Source organism: Nicotiana attenuata, chromosome 2 (genome assembly GCF_001879085.1).
Source record: "Nicotiana attenuata strain UT chromosome 2, NIATTr2, whole genome shotgun sequence".
Taxonomy (NCBI): domain Eukaryota; kingdom Viridiplantae; phylum Streptophyta; class Magnoliopsida; order Solanales; family Solanaceae; genus Nicotiana; species Nicotiana attenuata.
In genome coordinates, this window is record NC_031990.1 from 27,610,137 (window position 1) to 27,624,608 (window position 14,472).

At 40.0% G+C, this 14,472-nt stretch overlaps 1 protein-coding gene across 1 annotated transcript; it reads left to right on the forward strand.

The window, feature by feature from the left end:
* LOC109217764 lies at positions 12,509–13,063 on the forward strand. The gene has a single exon (XM_019382034.1). The coding sequence runs from the start codon at positions 12,509–12,511 to the stop codon at positions 13,061–13,063; it is 555 nt and encodes a 184-aa protein (XP_019237579.1).

Consider the following 14,472-nt stretch of genomic DNA (forward strand, 5'->3'; position numbering starts at 1 on the left):
AGGTCCATCATGTGAGACAGACACAGTGTTGATATACTTATACATGTGACATACGTGTGAAGATAAGTCTCAAGGGTCAGCAACAATATCTTCTGCGTTGATCGAAAAGGTTGCATAATGGATAAGGGGAGAAAGTCTCCTTATGTGAAGAGAACACAATCCGGATAAAAGATAGTGTTGGAGTTTGTGTTGTTTAAGGACTCAACCTCGATGGAAGATCAGCAATTGAGTCTTAATCAAACTCTAATTACTAACTCATTAAATAACAATGATTATTCTCTTTTACAGGTGTTGCACAAATGCAGAAGTAACACTAAATTGAGAGCAAAAGAACGAGGCAATTTTGCAAGCAATTTATGTGAGATTTGAGTGTGCATTCCTGAAGCTACTTGAACGAGATAGAATAACCAATTTCATTGTGTCTTTCTTTATTTCTAGTTCAATTGTAGTAGGTGATTTAAACTTGTACCTTTCAGCTTTCATAGAAGCATTTGTATTAGGTACTTAGAGTGTTCAAGTTATATGCTAACTTAAAGTTGTCGCAACAGTTGAGGTTGTGTGCTACAACGGGATTAGAGTTAATCGTTAGGTTTACAAAGAGTTTTGTAAATGCTGTTTTGGCTCAGTGATTTTAGTGGAAGTTTGGGAAAATCCTACTGAGTAGTAGGTCGTGGTTTTTTTACCTTTTGAGCCAGGTGTTTTCCACGTAAAAATCTTTGTGTTCTTTATTTTATGTACTTATTATTCCGCAAACAGTAGAGTTAGTATATCTAGAAGAACCAGGTTCTTCTAGAGCACAAAATTGGGTACCACACAAATCACCCCCCCCCCTCTTGTGTGGTATTGACGTATAAAACATCACCAACCATACCAAATTTACCAAATTCCGACATCAGCTCGACCTCCAAATCCTAAGTTCTTATTTTGAAATCCCTAGGCCCAATTTCTCGAATTTCACCTCAAAAACACGTAATCTAGTCGGAATACTCAATGATAATTCAATATTATTGATTAACAACGATCACAAAGTGACTTACCTCAAGATTTCCCGTGAATTTCCTCTGAAAAATCGCCCCAATCCATTTGTTTGAAGTCCAAAAATGACAAAATCCCGCAAGCCCTTCGATTTTATTCTGTCCAGGGGTTTTCGTATCTGCGACAAAATTGGCTGCATCTGCGGTCTCGCAGATAGACCGCAGATGCGAGAATTTTTTCCCGCTTCTGCGGTTGCCCACGAAGCTGCCGTAGCTTCTGCAAATGAACCTCCGCTTCTGCGTTCTCGTTTCTGCGAAAAGAAGTCCGCTTCTGCGGACAAGCCTCACCAAGCGCCCTTGTGCTTCTGCGATCGAATCTTGCAGGTGTGACGCTGCTTCTGTGAACCACTTGTCCGCACCTGCGACCACTGCCTCACCAGCCCCTCTCTGCTTCTTTACTTCCCAAGCTCGCTTCTGCCAGCTCGCACCTGCGAGAAAAATTCCGCTGGTGCGATCGCACCAGACTTGGAAAATGTCCAGAATTGTTCCAAGTCAAAATTTTTGATCCGTTAACCATCTAAAATCCACTCGAGGCCCTCGGGACCTCAACTAGAAATACCAATAAGTCCCAAAACATCATACGAACTTAGCCGATGCCTCAAATCACATTAAACAACACCAAAAATATGAATTGCACCCCAATTCAAGCTTAACGAAAACTAACGAATTCCAACTTCTACATTCGATGCTGAAACCTATCAAATCAAGTCCGATTGACCTTACATTTTGCACACAAGTCATATATGACATAGCATACCTATGGAAATTTCAGAACTGGATTCCGACCCCGATATAAATAAAGTAAACTCGCGGTCGAACTTCCGAACCTTCATTTCCAATTTTTTGCCATTTCAAGCCAAAATTAACAACGGACTTCCAAATAATTATATGGACACACTCCTACATCCAAAATCACCATACGGAGCTATTGGAATTATCAAAACTCTGTTCCAGGGTCGTTTACACATAGTTCATCATCAGGTCAATTATTTCAACTTAAGCTCTAAATCTTGGAACTAAGTGTTCCAATTCATTCTGAAACCTCCCCGACAAGTCACATAATTACAACTGAGCATAAAATATTCACTAAAAAGGGAAACGAGGTTGTAATACTTAAAACAACCGATCGGGTCGTTACATTCTCTTCCTCTTAAACAAATATTCATCCTCGAACGGGTTTAGAATCATACCTAGAGTCTCAAATAGGTGTGGATATCTGCTCTGCATCTCCTACTCAGTCTCTCAGGTAGCTTCTCTGACTGGCTGGCCTCTCCACTGCACTTTCACTAAAGCTATGTTCTTTTACCTTAACTTTCGAACCTGCCGGTCCAAAATGGCCACCGGCTCCACATCATAACTCAAATCACCATCCAACTGAACCGTGCTGAAATCCAAAACATGAGATGGATCTCCGACATATTTCCGGAGCACGGATACATGAAACACTGGATGAACACCTGATAGACTAGGCGGCAATGCAAGTTCATAAGCCACCTCTTCAATCCTCTTAAGTATTTCACCTAGCATGTGCGTCACCTCCAAACAAATCATATAACACGTAATTCAGGGATTCACACCCTCAGAACCAAGTTTAGAAGTGTTACTTAACTCAAACCGTGCAAATTCTCTATTCTAATAAGCCTTTTCCTCGCGATTTGGTCTCCGAACGCCTCGAGTTTAGTCACAAATAATTCGATACAATCAACACGAGGTATAGGAATCAATTCCATATGAAAATGCTAAATTTCACAATAAAATTTGAAAATTCAACCAAATGTCAACAGTGGGGCCCACGTCTCAGAACACGACAAAAGTTACAAAATATGAACATCCGTTCAACCACGAGTCCAACCATACCAAATTTACCTAATTTCGATATCAACTCGACCTCCAAAACCTAAATTCTTATTTTGAAATCCCTAGGCCCAATTTCTCGAATTTCGCCTCAAAAACACGTAATCTAGTCGGAATACCCAATGATCATTCAAAATTATTGACTAACAATGATCACAAGTGACTTACCTCAAGATTTTCCGTGAATTTCCTCTGAAAAATCACCCCAATCCGCGTGTTTGAAGTCCAAAATGACAAAATCCAGCAACCCCTTCGATTTTATTCTGTCAAGGAGTTTTCGCATCTGCGATAAATTTGGCCGCATATGCGGTCTCGCATATGCGAGATTTTTTTACCTCTTCTACGGTTTCCCAAGAAGTTGCCTTCGCTTCTGCGGACGAACCTCTGCTTCTGCGGTCTAGCTTTTGCGAGAAGAAGTTTGCTCTGTTAACCATCCGGAATCCACCCGAGGCCCTCGGGACCTCAACTAAAAATATCAATAAGTCCCAAAATATCATACGAACTTAGTCGATGCCTCAAATCACATTAAAAATACTAAAAACATGAATCGCACCATAATTCAAGCTTAACGAAAACTAACGAATTCCAACTTCTACATTCGATGCCGAAACCTATCAAATCATGTCCGATTGACCTCAAATTTTGCACACAATCCATAAACGACATAACAGACCTATGAAAATTTTGAGAACTGGATTCCGACCCCGATATCAATAAATTCAACTCTCGGTCAAACTTCCAAACCTTCATTTCCAATTTTCGCCATTCCAAGCCAAAATTAACTACGGACTTCCAAATAATTATTCGGACACACTCCTAACTCCAAAATTACCATATGGAGCTATTGTAATTATCAAAACTCTATTTCGGGGTCGTTTATGCATAATTCATCATCCGGTCAATTATTTCTACTTAAGTTTTAAATCTTGGAACTAAGTGTTCCAATTCATTCTGAAACCTCCCCGACAAGTCACATAATCACAACTGAGCATAAAATATTGAGTAAATGTGGAAACGGGGCTGTATAATACTTAAAATGACAGGCCGGGTCATTATATGAATTGAGGAAAATGAGTTTATTTTAGAAATTATTTGGGTGAAGAAAATAGCATTTTTAATTAAAATAAAGCATCGGATAGCCACTAGATTAAATTTAGAGTTTGTTAAATAAAAACATAACAACGATCTATATGTAACATAAAATCATCAGATAGGGTGAGGAGTTTAATTTGAGGAATCAATTAAAGTGAAATGCGACAACTGTTATGAATAGTAAAGTACGCTAAAAATTCTTTCACTTAAAACTATTATATTACCAAATTGGTAGTAATAGGAAAGGAAAACAGAAAATGACGGCAAAGCAGTAAACTAATAAAAATAACTCAATCCTCAAAATCAGTAAATCTAAAGTACATCTGTCCTCAGAATCTCATATGATAAATATTGAAAGCTACCACAATACAACAATGAATACAACACACACAATCCGTTCCGGTGTGCAACTCGATCCCACAATATAAACTTTAAACAAATCTGTTGCGGCGCGAAACCCGACCGCTCCATATAATCATTTGTCAATATCATAATCCATCCTTATTCTGCCTTTTCGATTCATTTCCTTTCAATTTCCGTTGCGACGTGCAACCCGCTCCCCAAATAATATAAATTAACAATAGTAATTCAATAACTAAGATTTACAAGAAATTATACATCAACAGAACAGATGTACGAGCAATGGAGAATACCGTGATAATCAATTAGTCTCGAACTACTCGGATGTTTCAACTTTACCAACTCAACGGTATCTACTTTTAACAATACGTATAAGTGAAACTACTTCAATGAAAGCAACAATTAATACAAAACTGTGAGGCAACAAGGCATAAGACACTTTAAATATATGGGGGGAAACAATCATAGACAAGTAGTAAGTAAGTATGGAATTAGGGAAGGAATGGACAATTTAATACAAGATATGCTAAATAGTAAATAGCAAATAGGCACGGAGTCACAGAAGGAACTCAACAATTTAGAGGTCATAAAACAATAAGGAACACGACATCTTCAACTAAAGAATATAATTGCAAAATATCAAGTAGGAGAAAGAATAAGTACTAACAACGTCAAGTAGAGCATGTAGGAGTAGATTAACAATGAAAGATATCACATGTTATGACAATTCAATTAACGGCATGGAAAGTGCCTAGATACTCGAAACCGTTCAACTATCACATATAAGTCGTATACCCACTCGTCACCTCGCGTACAAGGCTTTCACATAACATGAATAACACAATTATCTCAAGTCCTAAAGGGTAGTTTCCCGCACACAAAGTTAAATAAGATACTTACCTTAACGAAGTTAGGCCAATATTATTAAATGGCCTTCCCCGTGAAACAACCTCTAGACGGCTCAAATCTAGCCAAAATAATTTCATAAAATAATTAAAACTCATTGGAAATAATTCCGGATAATAAAACTTTGACTTTTAATTTTATTCTAAAAGTCAACCCCAGACCCGCACCTCCGGAAACTGACAAAATTTTATGAAATCCGAACCCTCATTCCGATACGAGTCCAACCATATTAAAATTATCAAATTCCAATATCGAATTGATGCTCAAAGCCCGAAAATTCATTTTATGAAATTATAAACAGAACCTCCGATTTCTCCTTCAAAATCGATTACCAAACGCCGAAAATGAAGATTAATTCATGAAATATAATCACAACCAAGTTAAGACTGCTTACCCCAATTTCTGTGGTGAGATTGATGTTGGAAATATTTCTATGTGTTATAATGTTACTTTACTCATGTTTTAATCGCCTTTTGGTGCTATTTGATCTTTAAAATGCACAACATGTGTTAATTATTGGTTTAATGACTAATTGAGTTATGTGTGATGATTTAAAATGTTTGCAGTGCAAAAATATAAAGAAAAGGTGCTCCGGCTATAGGAGAAGAGGGTGGATGCGTCGCATCAAACCTAGGAAAAAAGTGTATTTGGTGCATCCTTGGCAGTGAAGTCGGGAGAAGGCATCCGCCTTAGCATCCGCACCTGGGCACACCAGGAATGAAGGAACAGAGGGTGGATGCGAAACATCCACCCCAGCATGCGATGCTGAGAAGTTGAAGCTGAGGCGGACGCGAAGCATCCATCCTAGCATCAATCCTTGAAGCTGAGTCAGAATGAGAAAAGGAAAACTTTGTCCCATGACTTTTGTACACAATATATAAACCAAAAATGCCTCTTTTAGGTTGTCTAATATACGGGGAAGCGGAGAAAATCCATCACAAAGTTTGAAAACCACGGAATTCGTCTTGAGTTCTTACTTTTTCCTTCTTTTAATGATTTTTATGTTTTCTTGGGAATTACTTGAGATTGATACCATGAGCATGCGTGGCTAATATCGTTCGTTTTGGGATTATGGGTGCTACATGAATGTTGACGTTTGAAGTTAAATTGTCGAGTTTGATTTTATCATATTGGGTTGTTTATTTAATCATGTTCTTAATTATTTTGCTGCGTAGATAACAGTGAAATACTATTTACGAATCTATAGTTGAACTCGAAAGTGAAAATTCTAGATTGCATATAGGATTAAATAGAGCATGTTCTTCAACTCGGGCATCGGGAAACAGATTCGCGATTAGGATAGAAATATACCTAATTGTCTTGCTTGGTTGAAATACAGGAAGTGTAAATGCATTCTTGTTAGTCTTAATTCCATAGACATATAGGTATTAAGTTAACTTGAATAGGAGAGTAAGAACTCGACAGATTCTTACGAGTGACATTAACCCTATCAATGAACAAACCAGATAAACCAAGTAGTCAGTTTAAGCCGAGAAAGCAACAAAATTGTTAGCTAGCCTATAACCCTGGAATATCCTCTTCTACTGATTTTTATCTGAAATCGCCTACGTGTTTTGGTCGATCTCAAGTTCATTCAATTGCTCGATAGTTTCCTTGGTTGTTAATTAATTACTTATGCATTTTGAGAGAAATCTCTTGAATAGATAATTTGTTTGAGTTTGAATCAGTCGAAAGTTAGTCATAAGTCTCCGTGGGAACGATACTCTACTCACTACTTTATTACTTGACGACCACGTATACTTGCGTGTGTGTTTGGTCGCAACAAGTTTTGGCACCGTTGCTGAGGACTTACAAATTAGCTACTTAACTGAGTTAAGCTTTAATTAGTTATATGTTCAAGTTTTAATTTTGAGTTTGCCCTATTTGTGTTGACGCATGACCTTCTCTTGAATGCGGAGGAGTAGAAGCGCAAATAACCTCCTCCCTCTTGATCCTGAAATAGAACGAACACTTCATAGGGTAAGGAGGGAAGTCGAAGCTAGAACTAGAACAGAAAGAGAGTTGGACATTGTTGTTCAACCACAACCACTAGAGATGGCATGTAATGAAGAGTGACCGACGATAAAAGCCCCAAGGCCCAATATTGCTAATATGACTCAGTCTAATCTGAAGCATGATATCACGAGTCATTTTAAACTTAAACAGTACATGGTCAAGCTAATTCAGTCCACAGGGCAGTATGTGGGTCTATCTCATGAAGACCCACAACGGCATATTCAAAACTTCCTGGAAATTACGGATACTTACAAAAGTTGCCTGTGAACGCGATCCACACTTGGGATGATCTAGTAAGAAAACTCTTAATCAAGTTTTCCCACTAAAAAACAAAGTCGCTGAGGAGCCAGATTCTTGGGCTCCAACAACGGGATGGGGAGACTCTTCGTCAAGCTTGGGAAAGATACAAGAAGCCACTCAGAGACTTCCCACATCATTGTTAGACTGATGAGGTGTTGGGTCACACTTTCGTTGATGGGTTAGACGAGACATCAAAGAATCCTAACTCAGCTTGTGGGGGTAGTTGCATGGTAAGACCGTATAGTGAAATCCAACTCCTGCTAAAAAAAATTCACTGCTAATGATAATAATTGCCAATGAGATGGGGAATCACAAAGAGCACTTAAACAGAAGGCAGCAGGTGTAATTAAGCTTGATGATTTCTCAACCATGAGAGCAGATATAGCGAAATTAGCAAATCAGATGAATAGAATGACAATGCACCAAATGCAACAGATACAACATATGCAACAAATGTCTACTTGTTGCGAGTCATGTGGTGAAGGTTACACGAGTGACATATGTCCCACGAATCCTGAATCCATCTATTATGTGGGGCAACGAAGTAGAGGTCCGATGAATCAGCATACACAATATGGGAACACTTATAACCCAAATTGGAAGAATTATCCCAACTTCTGTTGGGGTGGAAATCAGGTGACTCAGAATCAGTATAGGCCCCAAGGAAATTATAGTCAACCTCAGAAGCCACCCTAGTAAGTCGAGGAGAGTATGAATGACCTGTTGAAGAAGTTTTTGCTTGACAATCAACAACTCAGGAACGATTTCAGAAATATTGAGAGACAAGTTGGGCAGTTAGCATCAAATAAAATAACTAGGCCTGCACGCGCTCGTCCTAGTGATACAGAGAAGAACCTCAAGTTAACGCAGTCACACTCAAAAACGGGAGGGAACTAGAAGAAGCACCAAAGAAGAGAATAGATAAGCCTATACCTGAGGGGGAGTTGATTCCTAAGGAAACACCTGAGTCAAAGAAAGATGATGCAAGTTTAGAGCCAGCGAGTGCTGCAAGGCCACCACCACCTTTCCCCCAAAGGCTACAGAAGAAGAATAATGATCGCATGTTTAACAAATTTCTCTCTATGTTGAGCCAGGTTCAATTAAATATTCCATTGGTGGATGTACTTCGTGAAATTTCAAAATATATTAATGTTTACCGTGAAAATGGTAATAACAATTTAATTTGTTGATGGGACTCTAAAAATACGTGATCTATTTTTATGCTAGTTGTTTAAGCGGATGATGCTATGTGTATGAAGTTTAGAGACGAAATTCGAGCTAAAATAGAGTTACAATTTCAAACCGGTGAGCTAGCCAATCGGGGCCTCGGGCTGATCGATACGGGGCCTCGAGGCCGATTCAAGGGCTCGGGCTCGAGCTATTAAGGATAATCGGGGAGGGGCTAACAGTTATAAAATAATCAGCGAGGCTTTTTATAGCCAATGATAAGTAATAAATGAAGAACAAGTATGAATACGATAAATGAGAGCAATAATATCAAGAGAATATGTTAGAGAGAGAAAGGAGAATGTTCTTCTATATTTCATGCGGAGTAATTGGAGCAACAGACATTACAAAGTGTCAAAGACCCCCTTTATATAGGAAGGAAATCCCAACATAGTACAAAATACATTAATGACAAAGGAGTAGGGATGGGACAGCTAGTTAATGCCATGATGTAGGCTCAGACTAACTACTTCAGAATAGCTTGACAGATTTTATCAGCCCTGGCTACACTCCTTGGGAATTCCCCTCTTCCCCAGTATAGTCGTTGGTCTGCACTGCCCTGAGGTCGAAACCCGATAGCCCTCAAAGGTGAGCTTCGACCTCGGTCTCGAACCTCGAGAAGCACGTTCGCGGGGCACCCTAATGATGGGGGAAATGGACCTCCCGATTTTGCCGTATACAGTTAAGTACATCAAATATATAGTGGCTCACAAGAGGAGATTAACTGAATTTGAGACAGTTGCACTTACTGAGGAGTGCACTTCGAGGGTCCAAAACAAGCTTCCTCAAAAGTTTGAGGACCCTGGCAGCTTCAAATCTGATGCCCTTGTCCTTGTTCAATAAATTGGGTCTGGGAGCTCCAAGACCAACCACTGTGATGTTGCAAGTAGCTGATAGATCCATAGCTGACCCTGAAGAAGTGATTGAAGATGTGTTGCTACAAATTGGGAAATTAATATTCCCAACGGACTTCATTATCCTAGATTATGAAGCTGATGAACAAGTTCCAACCATATTGGGACGACCTCTCTTGGCTACAGGTGATGCAATTATTAATGTATGAGAGGGAAAAATGATTATGATGGTGGATAACGAGGAAGCGGTTTTCAATGTTTACAAGGCGGTTCAACTTCCCTGCCATTATGATGAGCTCTCTATGATATCTGTTGTGGAGGTGGATGAGAAACTGGTAGATCAGAGTGCATATCTAGACGATTCTCTAGAGAAAGCACTCATGTTGTTTGATAGCTTGGAGATTGATGACGAGGTTGAGGAGATGATGCATATACTAGATGCATCATGTGTCTACATGCAAGGATTAAACCCCTTTGAAACCTTAAATAGGCCGAGTGGGCCTCCACTAGTCGATTGAAGAGGCTCCAAAATTGGAACTTAAACCCTTGCCCCCTCACCTTCAATATGCTTATTTGGGTGGTTCTAACACTCTACTTGTTATTGTTTCCTCTGACTTGTCTAAATTGTAGGAAGAAAAGATGTTAAGAGTGTTGCATGAGCACAAGCGAGCTATTGGGTGGACGATGTCTATCATTAGAGGCATTAATCCAGCCTTCTACGTGCATAAAATCCTCATGGAGGAAGGACACAAGCCAAGTGTAGAGCACCAACACCGCCTAAATCCGATCATGAAAGAGGTAGTAAGAAAAAAAATGATTAAGTGGATCGATGCAGATATTGTATTTCCAATCTCTGATAGGAAATGGGTAAGCCCTGTCCAATGTACGCCTAAGAAGGGAGGGATGACTGTAGTGGTTAATGAAAATAATGACTTGATTCCCACAAGAACTGTGATATGGTGGAGAATTTGCATAGATTATAGAAAATTAAGCAATGCCACCCGCAAGGACCACTTCCCCTTCCCCTTTATTGACCAAATACTTGATATACTAGCTAGACAGGAATAATATTGTTTCCCGGATGGCTATTCAGGGTATAATCAGATTGCTATAGCCCCAGAGGACTAAGAGAAGACCATATTTACGTGTCTTTATGGCACGTATGCGTTCAATAGAATGCCATTTGGTCTCTGTAATGCACTTGCGACTTTTCAAAGGTGTATGATGGCTAATGTTACTGACATGATTGAAAGATTTGTAGAAGTGGTCATGGATGATTTTTCTGTGTTTGGGTGTTCTTTTGATAATTGTTTAATGAACCTTGATAAAGTGCTTTCTAGGTGTGAAGAGACAAACTTGGTGCCAAAATGGGAAAAGTGCCATTTCATGGTACGAGAAGGTATAGTCTTGGGGCACAAGGTGTCCAAAAAATGGTCTGCGGGAGGAAAAGGCAAAGGTGAAGGCAATTGAAAAATTGCCCCCACCAACATTCATTAAGGGCATTTGTAGCTTCTTGGGCCAGCAGGTTTTTATCGTCATTACATTAAAGATTTTTCAAAAATTTCATCTCCTATGTGCAGGATTCTTGAGAAAGATATCCCCTTCAAACTCGATGATGCTTGTCTGAGAGCATTTGAAGAGCTGAAGAACATATTGGTGACTACGCCAATTATCATTACCCCGGACTGGGCGCTGCCATTTGAGTTGATGTGCGATACGAGTGACATCACAATAGGAGTTGTTTTAGGGCAAAGGAGGGATAAAAAATTTCACTCCATTTACTACGCGCGCAAAACTCTTAATCCAGTTCAGATGAACTACACTGTTACTGAAAAAGAGTTGCTTGCAGTGGTGTGGGCTTTTGACAAGTTCGGATCTTATCTAGTGGGAAACAAAATCATCGTCTACATCGATCATTCAGCTATAAGGTATTTGTTTGAAAAGAGAGACGCCAAGCTGAGTCTGATTTGTTGGGTCTTCCTTTTGCAAGAATTTGACTTGGAGATCCGAGATCGAAAAGGAACAGAAAATTAAGTGGCTAATCACTTGTTCAGATTAGAAAATCGGAACCATATGGCTGAGGGAGGATCGAATTAGGAAACATTTCCGGATGAACAGTTATTGGCAGTCACCTCAAGTGAAGCCCCGTGATATGCAGACTACGTGAATATTATTGCAAGTGGGGTGATGCCACCAAATTGACACCTGATAATAGAAGAAGATTTATACATGATGTGAGGCTCTACTTGTGGGATGATCCATTCCTATAAGCAGTGCGCAGATCAATTAGTACGAAAGTGTGTTCCTGGGGAGGAGGAGATGAATGCAATCTTGCATGACTGTCACGCTTCTCCATATGGAGGTCATCACGGTGGGGATAGAACAGCCTAAAAAGTGCTGGAATCGGGTTTTTATTGGCCAAAATTATTTAAGGATGCACGTGCCTTTGTAAAACAATGCGACAGGTGCCAAAGATCGGAACAATCACAAAGAAGCATGAGATGCCTTTGCAAAATATTCCGGCAGTAGAGATCTTTGATGTTTGGGGATTTATTTCATGGGACCAATCCCATACCCTAATGGTCACAGATACATCTTGCTGGCAGTCGACTATGTGTCTAAGTGGGTGGAGGCCATTGCTTTTCCTACTAATGACGCAAAGGTAGTGGTAAACTTTGTAAAAAAGCACATCTTTACACGCTTTGGAACTCCAAGGGTTCTCATAAGTGACGGAGGGACTCACTTCTATAACAAGTTGTTGAACAATGTTCTATCAAAGTATGGAGTGAAGCACAAGGTTTCCACCGCCTATCTAGTGGTCAAGTGGAAGTGTCAAATAAAGAGGTGAAGCAAATTCTAGAGAAAATGGTGAGTGGAAATAGGAAGGACTGGGCCATAAAGCTTAACGACGCATTATGGGCGTATCGAACTGCATACAAGACTCCTATTGGAACATCTCCGTATAAGTGGGTTTATGGGAAGGCATACCACTTGCCCGTCGAGCTTGAACACAAAGCCTACTGGGCGATTAAAAGGCTAAATATGGATATGGACTTAGCCGGCAAGAAGAGGTTGTTACAGCTCAATGAGCTTGATAAGTTTCGATTGCACGCGTACGAAAATGCCAAATTGTACAGAGAAAAGACCAAGAGGTGGCATGATAAGCACATCCAACATCACGAGTTTGAGTCAGGTCAAGAAGTTCTCTTGTTTAATTCGAGGTTGAAGCTTTTCCCTAGAAAGCTTAAATCTTTATGTGAGGGTCCTTTTATAGTGGTTAGTGTGAAGCCTCGTGGAGCGGTGGAATTGCGTGATACGAGTTTAAGTGGTACATTCTTCGTAAATGGGCAGAGAGTAAAACACTATTGGGGTGGTGACATTGCACGTCACAAGACCTCGATGGACTTAGCCGATGCGTGAAGAACGTGTTACGTCGTGTTGCATCATGCCGCAATATTAAATCAGGCGCTTCTTGGGATACAACCCAAGCATTTTATTTTGCTTTCATAATTTGCTAACTTTTCCCTTTCATTTCGTATTTTTATTTTTTAAGGGCTCCTTAATCTGTTGTATTTTGTAGGAGCTAATATTTGTATGTAATTTATCCAAAAAAAGGCTCCAGGTATGGGAAAACAGGGTGGATGCGTCGCATCCCCCTCAGCGCCGAAGATTAGAGGGCCAACTGCACAAGGCAGTGAAGTCAGCCCATAGCGCCAACAGGCGCATCCTTGCAAAAAGTTGGAGAACTAACTAGGATGCGTCGCGTCCGAGCTCGCGCGCACAGGTAAGTGTTATATTTTTATTACACTTCACACGCCTTAAGACCCCAAATCCTTCTCCCACCCGTTTCCTCTTAACCCAAACACACTTGCTTGCTACTCCTTCACCTTTCGTTTTGAGGCATCTAATGGTCGTAGGCTTCCGCGCAACCAAGTTCTAGGCTGAATTAAATGCAATTAAAGTACGTAACTGCTTGTATTATGATGTACATTGTTCTGGTAGTGCATTATATATGCTCTATGCATATGGGTATACCTTGACACTAAGTGTGGGGTTGCATGTGATAGAGTGGGGTTGAAAGTCAATCTTTCATGGTGCATAATGATGTGTATACGTGTAGTGCTCACTCCTGTACTACCAGATAATTGTTTCCTGCTAAATGCCATGATCTATGTTTGAATGAAGTACTGAATTGGCGTAAGCGTGTGGATGATAGGCAGTGCACACTTTTGCACAAATGCTTCATACCTGAAACTTCACTATTTTGAGAGCTAATTGTTGACCTCTTTGTTATTCATGTACATAGGTTCACAATGGAGGCAAAAATCAAAACGTCCAAACAACAAGAACGGGATAATGACAAGCAACCACCTAAAAAACCTACTAGAAAGGCAGCATGTGCTCTAAACCCACGGAACAAAAGAAAGCGAACTGAGAAAGCAAAGGCACAACCGACTAGGCAATTAATTGATGAGTCAAAGAAAGAACAAGGGGAACCATTAGTGAGGAGGAATGTAAAAAGGGGTACCACAACAACATCAGTAAGACCTCTAGGTAAGGGGATAGAGTTCAGAGAACCTGTGCCGCAGCAGACCAAATCCACAAAGCAGGTTGATCTAAAAGATAAAGGGAAGCAGAAGGCTACCTCAGATCTGAGTCCTAGTCTGATTCGGACTATGAGCTCACAAATGTCAACATGAGTGACGAAGATGTGGGTGAACCAATTGACCGAGCTGCTTGAGAGAAGAAACTTTTTAGTGAAAAAGCATTTCGGGCCTATGAGAAATTCCTGGATTCAAAGAAATATATTCTGGAAAACCCAATCAACA